Raw genomic sequence first — 13,619 nt, forward strand, 5'->3', positions numbered from 1 at the left:
ATGGACATGACAACATTTCTGGTGTTTGAGGTTATTAAGGGTGAGAAGCTGTTCTAAAAAAAAAAAAATAGTGTGTTGTGAAGGTTTGCATTTACATTCAGGGAGTATTGTAGGTTATTTTACATGCTCTGGCTGTGAACGGCCAATTGTGAAGTGGCTTTGCAAATACATGATGTTGTTCATGAGGCAAGCACCAATAAACTTTTTTATGGTTCTGCAGAAAATGAAAATAAAAAACTATTTGAAATGCCTAACCCCTTCAAACCAATTGCCTTGGTGTCAGAACTTGTTAGTGTTGGTGTTTCACAATGGCTGAATGCATAGGTGCAGCCAGATTCTTGGTTTGGGGGAGGGGGCACCAGGCTCACAGAGGCCTCCTGATTGTGATTGCCTCCCTAAGAAAGAATCACTTGACATCATGAAATCATTAAAACCACTTAGATTTAAATGGACATAATTTTCTGCATTTCATTATTCTCTCTGTCTTTTGTATCACAAGCAGAAGCTAGAAGTCACCAGGAGATGTAATTATTTTCATATTTTGAAGTCAACAAATTGAAGGAACCAGGTGTTCAATGACTGCATGGAAGAAACTGCCAGCACTACTCTCATTTCATGTCTGTCCCTACTCTGTATATAGTTCATACTTCATATTCAGTACTGCTGTCATTTCATATTTCATATCTCATCATATACTTTTCCTGGTCATCATCTCATTCTCTGTGGCTGCTCATTTAACAATGACTCAGTGGACTCCTAATCTTTTGGAACTCAGGTGCTTGGATGTAATTTTTCTAGGTTCTGTACAGAGATGTTTAGGATATAATAAACATACATTGTGGATTGAAATCATGTCAATATTGCAGATTTATGTCACCAACTCATGTTTGTCTGGAGTTATTTGGCATGCATTGATAGTTGAGTAGTGAAAAGGCTGTGTGATACATGCATGCTTGCAATGTTGAGAGGCAAAAAAAACCAGCACTGCACTATCCGCGAGCTGTGCGGTGCCAGCCTTGCTGCTTAAGTTAGATGGTAGCTATCAGCTGGATGAAGACTATAGGGTATCTGAAAAACATACCTTTGAATGCTTTTAGGAAACCAAGTCCCATCAATTTGTGCCTTCAGAAGGTGGTCTGGCATATATTTGGTATGTGTGCTCTTTAGATAAGTGATAGAACAGATAAACAGTTACAGCACAGCAAACTGGGGTTGGAATATGGTTCATTTGCAATAATAAACGTAAAATAGCGATTTTTCGTGTTGCTGTAGCTGGCAATCTGTCCTGAGAATGGCCTTAGAATAAGACAGGTGAAATGTATGCCCTAGTGCAGCCTTTGAGTGGCACAACTTGATTTTCAAAGACATTCTGAAGCATTATTGCACGGGGGTCGCTCTCGCGCGTCCGGCGCCTGCCGCCTCGTCTTAGCTGCAGCGACCAGTTCCGTTCGTTTTAACGGGGAGTGCATCCCCGACCATCAGGGTTCTTGCTTGTAATGTTGCCAGCTCGCAGGCTCAGAGTCCTTATACATAATTTGTTTCACTAGTCGATTCCGTAACAGGATGAAAATCCTCAGGTAAACATGGGTCGGCATTGTTTATTTTCGAAGGATTTCTACTCACCATATTGAACATCGACCCTTGCCTTTTGCGGGCAAGGGGTCCCGTCGGAAGCACACTAGTGGGTACATTGTAACAGTCAGCGAATGAAGGGCCACTCCGTCCTAGCACAGGGTGCCCACTGGCTACCACTAACAGCCAGTGATAACATGGCCATCCAGATGCCTTCAGAGAGATGCATCATACATTTGCCTCCTCACCAACTCGGAGGCCGTTTGGCCTTGGAGGTTGGTCCCGGATCGGCGCAGTGGCCTTCATTGACACAAAAAGATCCATCATCGCCGCAAGGGGTTCAATAGTTGGTGAAGAGGCTCCAGCTCAGCTTAACAAACCCCTGGCTGAAATGTGGTGGACGGTCCGTTTGGTACTAAGTCCCCTGACTGACACAGGGCCCTTCCATTGCATCACTGTGGACTCTCGTTGTAAGTCTTTGTGACAACTCTCCTTGTCTCACTGTTGTCATGTCTCCTTTCATTGTCAGAGGACCCCAACCAACGTGAGAGGCCGTCTGGCATTTGGGATCCCGTCCGTGTTCCTGTACAGAAAATGTTCCACGGGCCGACTCAGGGCTCCTTGCAGGCGTGGGAACCCCGGTTAGACATTGTGGGCTCTGACCAACACAGGCGCCCGTCATCGTTCAATGCAAAGACCGTGTACCGGCCTTCTCCCTTCTTGAGAAATGGCCCTCAAGGCTCAGAGCTACATGGAACCGACTGTTCGGTGCTGGGGGTGCCTGACCAACATAGAGGGCTTCGTCGACTCAGAGCGTCCCCGATTGGCGCAAAGGGCCCCCTAACTGGTATTTGAGGGCCCGACACCGCGCACCAGGGCCCGATTCGGACCCGGCTAACCCATCAGGTTCCTTAGAACACTGCCCTTGGCCAAGTCGGGATCAATGGCTAACACAGGGCTCCCTGTAAGGCTCTCGGCACCTGACGGACACACGGACCCCTCGTTGACTCGGGGTCCCGACCAATGTAAATCGTGAGCGCTAGCCTGATTCCTGCTTGGGAAATGGACGCTTAAAACGAGACCTACATGGAGCCAACTGTAGGTCCAGTTGGTTCCTGACTGACAAAGAAACACTCATCGACGCAGCGGACCTATTGGACCCCTGTTTGGGAAATGGGCCCCAGGCTCAGACTTACACGAAGCTGGCTGTTTGATACTGGTGGTGCTTAACCGACACAGAGCAGCGATACGACAATTTTGTTCTTATCTAACAATAAGCCAAAGCAAATGCCAAACTGGGTGTAGGCAAAGTAAGGAACCTCGTAGGCTTCTATTCCCCAGCTCCGCAAAAATGTTAATGCGCCCAAGCTCCGGAATGGCGTTGGTGTTGTTGATAATCGGGCAAATGCCCCTGTTGGTAAACATGCTGCGAAGAACTTGTTCGTTGTTTGACCTTGTGAGAATCCAGGCTGGTTTTAGAGTAGTCTCCGTCTCAGAGATCTCTCGTTGAGGACTTGTTCTTTATCCGGGAATTTGCCGGTCGCTGGAAACCTGTTTGGTGTGCTTCACGTCACACGCAATGTTTTTTGTACACACATATATATATATATATATACATATATATATATATATATATATATAATATACGCAACGTTTTGATATACGTAACCTTATGATATATATAAGTTATACGTAACCTTGTATTTCACGGAAGCGATGCATGAAGTCATCATTGTTTGCCTGTGTCATAATGTCCCTCACCTCCCTCCCTCACATAATGTCTCGTGGGAAATGGCTCCGATGGGTGTCATGATCACGCGGCGAGCCGTGGGTACCCGTCACGTCGCCGCAGCACTTCCGCTTGCAATAAACCTCAGATGATGGGCTCAGTTACATCACCAGGTTTTGAAAGGTTGAGGCGACAAAATATGTTGCCAGAAAATGGCAACGTTGTGATAAATGTTGCTTAATAATTTAACATGCCATGTGCTGAATGACATCAGCATGGCGTCACTCTTACTTTCAGTTTAGTTATGACTGCTTTTCGTTTTACTTTATTTCCTTTCACTCACTGCTCACTGCTGTAGAGAGCACAGGGCTGCATTCGGTCCGTTTGACTGGTTGATCCTCTGTCCGTGTTTCAGCCCGCGGGCGCACGGCGTCGGAGGTGTGGACTGTACAAGGCATGTGACCCTTGACACTGGACAATGATGGCGTTCAACCAGTCGACCTCGGTGAGTATTGCCGCGTCCCTCAGCGCCGAAAGCGATGGAAAGTTCCGTGGCGTTTACCTGGCGCTGATGCCTCCTCACCGCAATGTGAAATGGCAGGCATGCCATCACGGCGCGCGCACCGCAGACGAGACTGCCGGGTGCTAGCACCCCCACGCTGGCCGGCGAAGCGCAGCGACGTCGGGCGTGGCTGGAACGGGCCTGCGGTGGCGGCCGCCGGAGCAAGCCCGCGCGGCGCTCGCGGCCCGCCGGCGCCGTCTGCAGGCGCGGCGGTGGCGCCATCTGCATGACGTCGCCGAGTACGTGCGAGCTGCGGCAACAATCTGAGCGCAGCGGCCCGGCAGAGCCTGCAGGCTTCTGACGACGTGTCCGCCTCCGGCGCGGAGCCGCCGCGGTGGCGGCTGCTGCCCGCCGGGCCCGGCTGCCGTCCCGCTGCGCGGCGGCGGCCGACAGCAGCAGGCGGCGCGAGCTGGGCGTCACGAGCGACAAGCGTGCTAGGCTGGGCTCTCCCGGCTGAGCAGGTCGGCTTCTGTCGCTCCGTTGTCTCCGATGCACGCCCGGGCCGTTTTCTTTGCTGCTGTGGCCAGTGGAGTGTTGAAGCTTGTAGCGCCAACGGACCGGCGATCACGGGGCTACGGACGAACATGCTCTGCGTGACATCACTGGTCGTGACGGTCTTTCGCAAATTTCCCTAAAGTGTGCATGCATCATGATTTCGCAACGCATCCGCGATTATGTGGCATTGCCATCGCATTGCGCAATCCTGGAAACAAAGAGTTACCCACGTTTTCAAAGCACTGGTCCCGGCGTCAGAGACATTCCAAATGCATTGCGAATGCCGAACAGGTACCAGTGCTCCGACATTTTTCACTGGTTTCGGTATGGCGCGTGCCATGTGGGCTGAACCGGTTGCATTCAGGCCTTTTCTATCTCGGACCAAGGCCGCGCGCCCGCCGGACTCGGAGCAGACGGCCGCCGTGGGAGCGACCCCTGTCGCCGGCCGGTCGGGCCGGGCCGGGCCGGGGCCGGTGTCGGGTGCCGGCGGCTGCTGGCGCCGGCTATGGCGCGGCACGCCCCGCAGGCACAGTCACGGCGGACCGGCACGTGCGTGACCGGTCGCCGCCGGGCCGCACCGCTAATCGGGCGGCGCGCGCCGGCCGGGGCGACGCCGAGTCATGGCAAGCGCGCGACACGGCGCGGCGCCCGTCGGCAGGCGGCGCGCCGCTCGCCCAGCCAGCCAGCGCGGACCGCGCTGGGGACGAGCTAATCTCCTCGGTCGTAGCCTGGCGGATGTGGGTGTGATGTGTCTGGGTCATGGCCATTTGTAATTAACTGGATCGTGTCCACGGGTCTCTCAGACATGATACGTAGACCGGAACCTGCTGAACATGTCCTAGACGCCGCTGATCCTAGAGGAGCGCCCATAAGCCGAGTCATCACCATTGCCGTCGTTGCTAGTCGGCGGAGCTTGTCGTTGCTAAGTCGCGTCGGTGCTGAGAGTTGGCAGTGCCATTTCCGTCTCTGACGACACCCTCGCGCGTGACGGCGTTGCAACTCGCCCGCGTTCCGTGCCACCGAATGTGATGGTCTGCGGGAATTAAACGGCAGCTTACCGCCGGGCTGGCGCTGGAAGTCATGCCAAAGAGCCCGCGTGACTGGCCCATTACCGCCGAAGCGAGCCGGCGTGGGCTTTTATCGCTCAGTAACGCTTGCTTTACCCTCGCGTTGTGGAAGATGAGAGTGCAGGAACGCGCGTGTTTTGTTTTGCGTGGGGGCTGGCCGGCAGGACTTCTTTGATCCGTGCTCATCATGCAACGCCATTGGGCCTCCAACGCACGCTATCAAAGCGAGCTCTTCCGGCACGGCTGCTTCCAGCAGCGAGTCGGCGGGTTGGTCCGCTGGCTGTGCCTGCCGGGCGGTGGTTCGTGCCTGCATGTCCGGTGGGTAGTGAGCCAGGAGCGTGGCGGAATCCGGTCCGGCCGGCGTTGCCCGGTTTTTACGCTGCCTCGCCTCGGCATGTGCCGTATGACGGCTGTGACTGACCGCGCCGTCCGCCGGTCGACGGGCGCGCGCGCGCGTAAGGCCGGCCTGCGCTGCCGCGCTGCTCCAGCGCGGCAGCTGCTGCGGGAGCCTGCGAGGCCAGCTGACCTGACCTCGACCGTGGTGGGCGCAGAGTGGGCCGACTGGAGGGGTGCGGGCCTGCCGGGCCGGCCGGCCTGGATGGCGTATCACAGCGAGCGCGGCCGCTCACGCCGCCCGGCCGGCTAACGGTGTGAGAACGGACCGCCGCCAGAGGCTCCCACGGCGCGCATACCTGGCCGGACAGCGGCCTGACCAGGACGTCATTGCGGCCGGCCCGACCCGACCCGCGGCCCGGCGGCCGCTCGCCTGCCCGCTGACCGGGTCGTGTCGGCCGGTGACCGTCGGTGGCCGGGGGACGGCGGCGCCGGCGGCTGCCGCGCGCCGCCTGCCGGCCGGCCGTCGGCGGCCCTGGCCGGCGCGGCTGTGATGTGGCACGGCCATCCCGGCGGCCGGCCGGCGCCGCTCGAGCGCTGGCGGCGGCGCATCCCGGCGCGCCGCGCAGTGTCGGGCGTTGCCACCAGTCCACGGCCGCGCGGCCGCGTCCGGCGCCGCCCGCGTCACAGTCAGCCGCCAGCGGTCGCCGCGCGCTGCGAGTGTGAGTGCAGTGAGAGGTGCCGGCGAGCGCCGCCGCCGGCCGTGGAGCGGCCGCCGCCTCCGCGTCCGTCCGCCCGACCGGTGACCTTGCCCGTGGACTGACCACACCGGGCCTGACTGGACCCTCGCCACCGCTGCCGCGGCCGTCGTCGCTGCCGCCGCCGCCACCCGCCCACGCGCCGCGCCGCCACCTGTGGCTGTTTAGCGGCAGGCAGGCCCCGGGCAGGGGCAGATGCGGCCGCCGGCGGGGTCGCAGTGTAGCCGCCGGCGCGGGGTCGGCAGTCGGCGTGGGAACGGCGCCCTTGGTCGGGCCGTTCGGACATCGACGCCGCGCGTCCGGCCGGGAGCGGGTTGCCACGCCGCCGGGCGGGGTCCTCCCGCCGGCCCGAGCCGCGTGTGGTCCCGGACATCACGGTTAGCTCTCCGCCTGCCGCCGCGGCCAAACCCAGCACCGTGACGGCGCGACCTCCCGGATGTCCGGCCGGCAGCCGGTCAGGCCCCGCTTCCAACAACAGGGAGCCAACGTCGGTTCGTGTCTGACAACAGGGAGCCGGCTCCGGCCCGTGTCTGACAATGCGAGTCAGCGCCGGTCCGTGACTGGCAGTACGAGTCGGCGCCAGTCTGTGTCTGACAACACGGAGACGGCGCCAGTCCGTGCCTGACAACAGGGAGGCGGCGCCGGTCCGTGTCTGACAACGGAGTGTCGGCGTCGGTCCGTATCCGACAGTATGAGTCGATGCCGGTCCGTGTCTGACAGTGCGAGTCAGCGCCGGTCCGTGTCTGACAGTACAAGTCGGCGCCAGCCCGTGTCTAACAGTACGAGTCGGCGTCGGTCCGTTTCTGATGCGAGTTGGCTTCAGTCCGTGTCTGTCAACAGGGAGTCGGCGCCGGTCCGTGTCTGACAGTACGCGTCAGCGCCGGTCCGTGTCTGACAGTACGAGTCGGCGCCAGCCCGGGTCTGACAGCACGAGTCAGCGTCGGTCCATATCTGACAACGGGGAGGCGGCGCCGGCCCGTGTCTGACGACAGAGAGTCGGCGTCGGTCCGTGTCTGGCAGTACGAGTCGGCGCCAGCCCGTGTCTGACAGCACGAGTCAGCGTCGGTCCGTGTCTGTCAACAGGGAGTCGGCGCCGGTCCGTGTCTGGCAGTACGAGTCGGCGCCAGCCCGTGTCTGACAGCACGAGTCAGCGTCGGTCCATATCTGACAACGGGGAGGCGGCGCCGGCCCGTGTCTGACGACAGAGAGTCGGCGTTGGTCCGTGTCTGAAAACAGGGACTCGGCGTCGGTCCGTGTCTGACAGTACGAGTTGGCGTCAGTCCGTGTCTGCCAGCAGGGAGTCGGTGCCGGTTCGTGTCTGACAGTACGAGTCGGCGTCGGTCCGTGTCTGACAACGGGGAGGCGGCGCCGGCCCGTGTCCGACAACAGGGACTCGGCGTCGGTCCGTGTCTGGCAATACGAGTTGGCTTCGGTCCGTGTCTGACAGCAGGGAGTCGGCGCCGGTCCATGTCTGACAACAGGAAGTCGGCGTCGGTCCGTTTCTGGCAGTGCGAGTCGGTGCTGGTTCATGTGACAGCACGAGTCAGCGTCGGTCCGTATCTGACAACAGGGAGGCGGCGCCGGCCCGTGTCTGACAACAGAGAGTCGGCGTTGGTCCGTGTCTGACAACAGGAACTCGGCGTCGGTCCGTGTCTGACAATACGAGTTGGCGTCGGTCCGCGTCTGACAGCAGGGATTCGGTGCCGGTCCGTGTCTGACAACAGAGAGTCGGCGGTGGTCCGTGTCTGAAAACAGGGACTCGGTGCCGGTCCGTGTCTGACCATACGAGTTGGCGTCGGTCCGTGTCTGCCAGCAGGGAGTCGGTGCCGGTCGGTGTCTGACAATACGAGTCGCCGTCGGTCTGTCTCTGACAACACGTGTCGGCGTCGATCCGCCTCCGCCAGCGCCTCTCGCTTCTGAGCGGCCTACTCCAAGCCTCACGCCGTTCGGCCGGCCCCGGGCGCGTCCGGCCAGCCCGGCGCGGCCGCCCCGCCGCCGTCGGCCGGTGCTGACATCTGTGTGGGCCGCGCGCAGTCGGCGCCGGCGGGCGGTGACTCACGCAGCCTGTATCGTGCGTGGGCACGGACAGCCTCGCCCGATAATGCTGGTCACGGCTGGCGGACGCGGTCCGCGGCGCACTTGGGTCTGGCACCGCAGGAGCAGCCAGATCGCGTGGATGGCAGTGCGGTCTGGTTCTTGGTGCGACGTCTCGACTTTCATTCGACCTGAAAATGCAAGCATTTGTATCGAGCACTGTGCTTACTTGTTCCGAAGACTTGGGTTTCTTTGGAGCGTAGGATGGATGTGCAATCTACCAGCCTTGAGTTACGTCCCAGTCAGCCTACGAATGCCCAAGCGTTTGACGGGATTGTCTGCATGAAAGACCTCTCAGGGAAAAGGAGAAAATATGTGCCGGTCATTTCGTTGCAATGCTTGGTTGGTGACCACATAAACTGCCGAAAACACCAGCGGGAATGTTCCCACATGGTCCGTGTTCGTCGGCCGCCAGCGGAGCAGCGGTCGTCGGACACGGGCTCTGCATCCATTGGCCGTTCAGAGCATCAGACGGCCCGTGGCGGTCCGCAGTACAGCGACGTCCGCTCGTCTCAGATAGCTGGTCATTGGCTTCTGCTTTAATGATGGCTGAGTAATCTGCTTTTTGGTTCGCAGAGGAGATTAATGCGACCGGCTTCTTCCGTTGCTATGTATTCTCGATGTTTGTGGAAACAACGCAGACAGTGTGTTTGGCATAATCCGACTGTCTCAGCCTGTCCAGCTTGTCTCAGGCAGTTTTAGCCTGTATCAGCCTATTTCTGCCTGTCTCAGCCTGTTAAGCCGCTTCACTCGCTTCACCGGTACGTCGGTGTCAAGAGCAGACTCCTGTTCAGCGTTTTCAGCCTTTCTCAGCCTGTTTTGGCCTGTCTCAACATGCCTAGCATGTATCAGCCTGCTCTTCCTGGTCAGTGTGCTCGGACTGGCACAGTCTGTTTCTGCCTGCGAGTCGTCAGTTATCCTGCTCGCGATCGGTCCGCAACCTCTTTGCTGTCGGACCTGGCTCGACGCCGCGGTCGTTCGGAGCGTGCTGTGAGAGCGATCTCCGCGCCGTCAATCTCTGTGTGGTCATCTGTAGCAGCTGTCAGCCCTGTGTCCTGTGGTTCTCTGCGCTGTGTCGCGACCTTGACCGTACAACCTTGACCGTAAGACCTTGACCGCTCTCTGTTGCCGCCCTGACCCCTCTGTTGCCCAGCTCCGCCCTCCGCCCAGCGCGCCGCCGTCGCCGGCCCCGGAGGCCCGACCTGGCCCGGTTCAGAGCCGTGCTCCCCGCGGGCGGAGCGCGGGTGTGCGTGACGCCGCCGTTTGTCAGGTGTCAGTCGGGTGTCAGCGGCGGTGGCGCCAGCCGTGCCGCCAGCCTGCCGACTCGCTCCCCTCCTCTCCCCTCCCCTCCCGTCCCTCTCCCCCTCCCCCCGTGGTAGGCCGTCACGGTCCGCCCGCGGCCTGCGTCGGCGGCAGGGGAGGGGTGACCTCTTCCCCTCCACGCGCGCAAGGCCGCGGTGGACTGGCCCGGTCAGATCAGACCAGGGGCTGCTCTACCAGAGCGCTGCCCAGCTCCCTGTGGGCCTCTCTGGGTGCGTCGAACGCGCGTTTTGTGGTCTTTTGGGTGTTGGATTGATTTGGACGAGGACTTAATTTGACCGATGGCACCCAGTGTCGTCAGCCGTCGGTCGCTGGGCCGCTGAGCGACGTCCTGACTTGTCACTGGGCGGCTAAGCGACGTCCTGACTTGTCACTGGGCTGATGAGCGGCGTCCTGACTTGCCACTGGGCTGATGCGTCCTGCCAGCGGCGTCCTGCCGCACTGATCGTCAATAGCCCTGTTCCGCCAGGGTTCCAGGGACCGACGGCAGCTCTGCCCGCAGGAAGCGACGCGGTCCAATTTGCAATCATTACCCGACAGGGAGCCGTCCATTCGGAAGATCGACAACTAATCCGCGTCGCCTGGCGCTGCGGCGCCGCGTCGTAAGCGACGTTCCATTGGTCACGTCCGAGCGGCGCCGGCTCCTGATCGGATTTGGGCGTCGTGATTGGACGGCGGCGCGCTCCGTGGTCTCTCGTCATCTCGGCTCGGGGCCGGCGGGAGGTCGGCGGCGGCGCCCGTGCTGGCGCCGCGCCCCGCTTGACGGCGTCGGCCGGACGACGGCAGCTGCAGCGACCCTTCCGGTCCGGAGAGTCGCACGTCCTGCTCCGGCCGGCGCTCTCGCTGGCGCTGCGTTGGTCTCCGGAGCGCCCTGCGCCGAGACCGCGCTGTTGTTGGGGGATCAGGGCGGCCACGGCTCATCGGTGCGTCACAGATCGCCGATAGCGGCCTGTGGTGTGCTCCGCGTATCTAATCGGCGATGGCTGCGTGCGGCGGCGGGGGCCGGACGGCGGGGGGCGACGGTGCGCCCCTGTCGGGCTGGACGGGGGCGGCGGGCGGACGTGACGCACGCGCGCTCCACAGTCGGCCGGCGGCAGCGCTGCGACGTCGCGGCGAAGCCTTACGGACGGGGTGCCGGGTGGGGCCGCGGGGCCTGCGCGCGCGGCACGAGCCGCCGGCGCCGGCGGGCTGAAGATGAGGTCGCTCTCGCGCAGCTCGGTGAAGATGGAGCCGAGCGACACCGACTCGCTCACCGACGGCGAGGTAAGTGCGGCTGGCGCGGGAGAGGCGGCCGACGGTCTGGCGGGGTGCCGACTGGCACCGCTGCGCTGCGTTGGACCAGGGCTACAAAGCCGAGAGGCTGTTCTGATGGGCGCCAGATCACCAATGTGATCAGGCGATGGACTCAAAATGCTGAGCAGCCTATGTCTGGCTAGCATGAGTGACGCGGCGAACCGTACAGAGCGCCCTCAAGGCCGGAGAGTGGCGCCGACCCTGCAGTGCGTAGCAATGTCCTGTCTGATGCGTGGCCAGCGTATGGGCTGGTGTCAATGTGCTGCTTTTATGCATGACTTTCAAGCTTCGCAGAAACGGTCCGGCGCCCGTGTCGGGTGTCTATGCAGCATGAGCGACTGGTGACGCGCGGCGGCCAAAGACCACCATCTGTGGGAGGTGTTACTGGGGTGGGATAGGGGGAGGGGGCTGCGGGCGTTGGGCGCGCTGTACACCTGTGTGACCCCGCGGAGCCGGTCGATGTGGCCTTGAACCGTCAGTGGAACGACCGACATTGCATGTGTGGTACCACTCAGCGGCGCTCCCAGCGCATGCGCGCTGATTTCTCAACGCTGAAGCATTTCTGCCCGCGTTTCGCGGGTTGCCTGTCCAGCATGACGAAGCGGCGTCTTATCGCGGCGTCACATCGGCTTCACGTGCGGAGCGTATCTCTTCAGAGCTCGGAGCATTCCTGCCAGCGCTGATCCGCCGATAACGGCATCTGTCCTCTCCTTGGGCCCCGGGATCTGGGTGCGGCGGTCCGCGTCATCGGGGAAGGTCAGCCGTCGGGCGTCGGGCGTCTCTGTCGCCGTGCTGAGGGTCGGCTGGAGCCGCTGGACACGGGACGCCGGGCAGGGCCTGCAGACGCAGGGAAGCTGGGACTGTGGCGCCTCTGTCGCCGTGCCGAGGGTCGGTTGGAGCCGCTGGACACGGGACGCCGGGCAGGGTCTGCAGACGCAGGGAAGCTGGTGACTGTGGCGCCTCTGTCATCGTGCTGAGGGTCGGCTGGAGCCGCTGGACACGGGGCGTCGGGAAGGGGCCTGCAAACGCAGGGAAGCTGGTGACTGTGGCGCCTCTGTCACCGTGCTGAGGGTCGGCTGGAACCGCTGGACACGGGACGCTGGGCAGGGCCTGCAGACGCAGGGAAGCTGTGGACTGAGGCGCCTGTCATCACACGTGCGCTGCACTTTTGGTACTTGGTACACACTCATTGGTACTTGGTACTTCACCCATTGAAACACTCGTTGGTAATTGGTATAACATTGCAGCACATGTGCGTGCCATTACGTTGTATTGGCGTTGGACCACGTTGGTGTTCCCCACAGGTAGATAAATGCTCTGGAGCCCCCCCCCCAAAAAAAATAACACAGGATCCGATGGCAAGACCCCATATACATGAGACTCGATGGTAGCCTGCATCCACCTTACGGAGCGTTCGATGCCGTTCCCGCATGAAGTATTCGTTACGTTGTCTTTGGATTTGTCTTGGGGACAAGTGACTTTGAATTACCCTACGATTATGAGCATTGAAGGAAGCAAACATGAACACAAACGACCATCCAAGTTGTCACACTACCTAGCCAGAGAAGCTATGTTAAGTGCAAAAGGCCGCGATCTCGTGGTCTGGCTTCGTTTGCACCCGCCCCACGCCTTCCTGTCCCGGCCTTGCTTCGGCCCTGCTCTCCCCCCCCCCCCCCCACGAGCGGGGGGTGGGGGCGCCCGCCGCGTGCCTCCACGTACGCGTCTGCTGGCGTCGGTCGCTGTGTCGGCGGCGGACAGGTGGACCCAGTGCGCAGATGTGAGGCGGCGCACGCCGCTGTCGGGCCCGGCTGGCGTCAGTCGGGGCTGCGCGCAGTCACCGCCGGCTGCCTGCCAGCGGGCCGCAAGGCACCGTCCCGAAGCTAGCATGGCCCTCGGCACGAGGTGACCCGTGCAAAGTGCAGGCGGCACCTCCGGGGCATGATAGTATTGTTTGAATGGAATGTTCCAAGTTGACGCATAGTTTTGAACTAAAATAGCCATATTGAAAACCTTTCGGTGCTGTTCACAAGCCTACCCTTCTAGTTCCTGAGCTACACACCCGCGAAAATGGGGGAGCTATGTGGGAGAGAGCATTTCAACGTCACCTGGCATTCATGACGCCATAATAACGTCATTCAAATCCTGCTGTTCCATAAGGCATACGGCGATCAGGGCTAAGGCAAATGTAATTGTCGAGGCGTTCATATCAGACGTTCGTCAGTGCGATTGCCCGATATAACGGTCTTCGATTCCTTTCCAATTCAGTTTCAATATAACGGCCTAACGGCTCTCAATCATTGTTGTGGAAGGTACGATGATGTTATCAAGCCATGATGCATTGAACAGCACATTTACTAAAAAGAGAATTGTGCCGTCTGGCGCCATCGTTTCCACTT

General features: G+C 60.3%; 1 protein-coding gene across 2 annotated transcripts in view; it reads left to right on the forward strand.

Moving 5' to 3' along the window:
* Nucleotides 1-3,716: 3,716 nt before the first annotated feature.
* LOC119110399 (serine/threonine-protein kinase 26) overlaps nucleotides 3,717-13,619 on the forward strand; it is a 41,836-nt gene continuing 31,933 nt past the window's right edge. Inside the window, exon 1 of one of the 2 annotated variants that reach the window (XM_037234212.1) lies at nucleotides 3,717-3,806. In XM_037234212.1, coding sequence (XP_037090107.1) covers nucleotides 3,780-3,806 — 27 coding nt within the window. In that variant the 5' untranslated portion in view covers nucleotides 3,717-3,779. Of the gene's footprint in view, nucleotides 3,807-11,072; nucleotides 11,194-13,619 lie in introns of those variants that run through there. The other variant, XM_037234211.1, reaches the window with a different exon arrangement.

The sequence above is a fragment of the Pollicipes pollicipes genome, unplaced genomic scaffold (assembly GCF_011947565.3).
Source record: "Pollicipes pollicipes isolate AB1234 unplaced genomic scaffold, Ppol_2.1 Scaffold_7231;HRSCAF=8579_pilon_pilon_pilon, whole genome shotgun sequence".
Classification (NCBI taxonomy): Eukaryota; Metazoa; Arthropoda; class Thecostraca; order Pollicipedomorpha; family Pollicipedidae; genus Pollicipes; species Pollicipes pollicipes.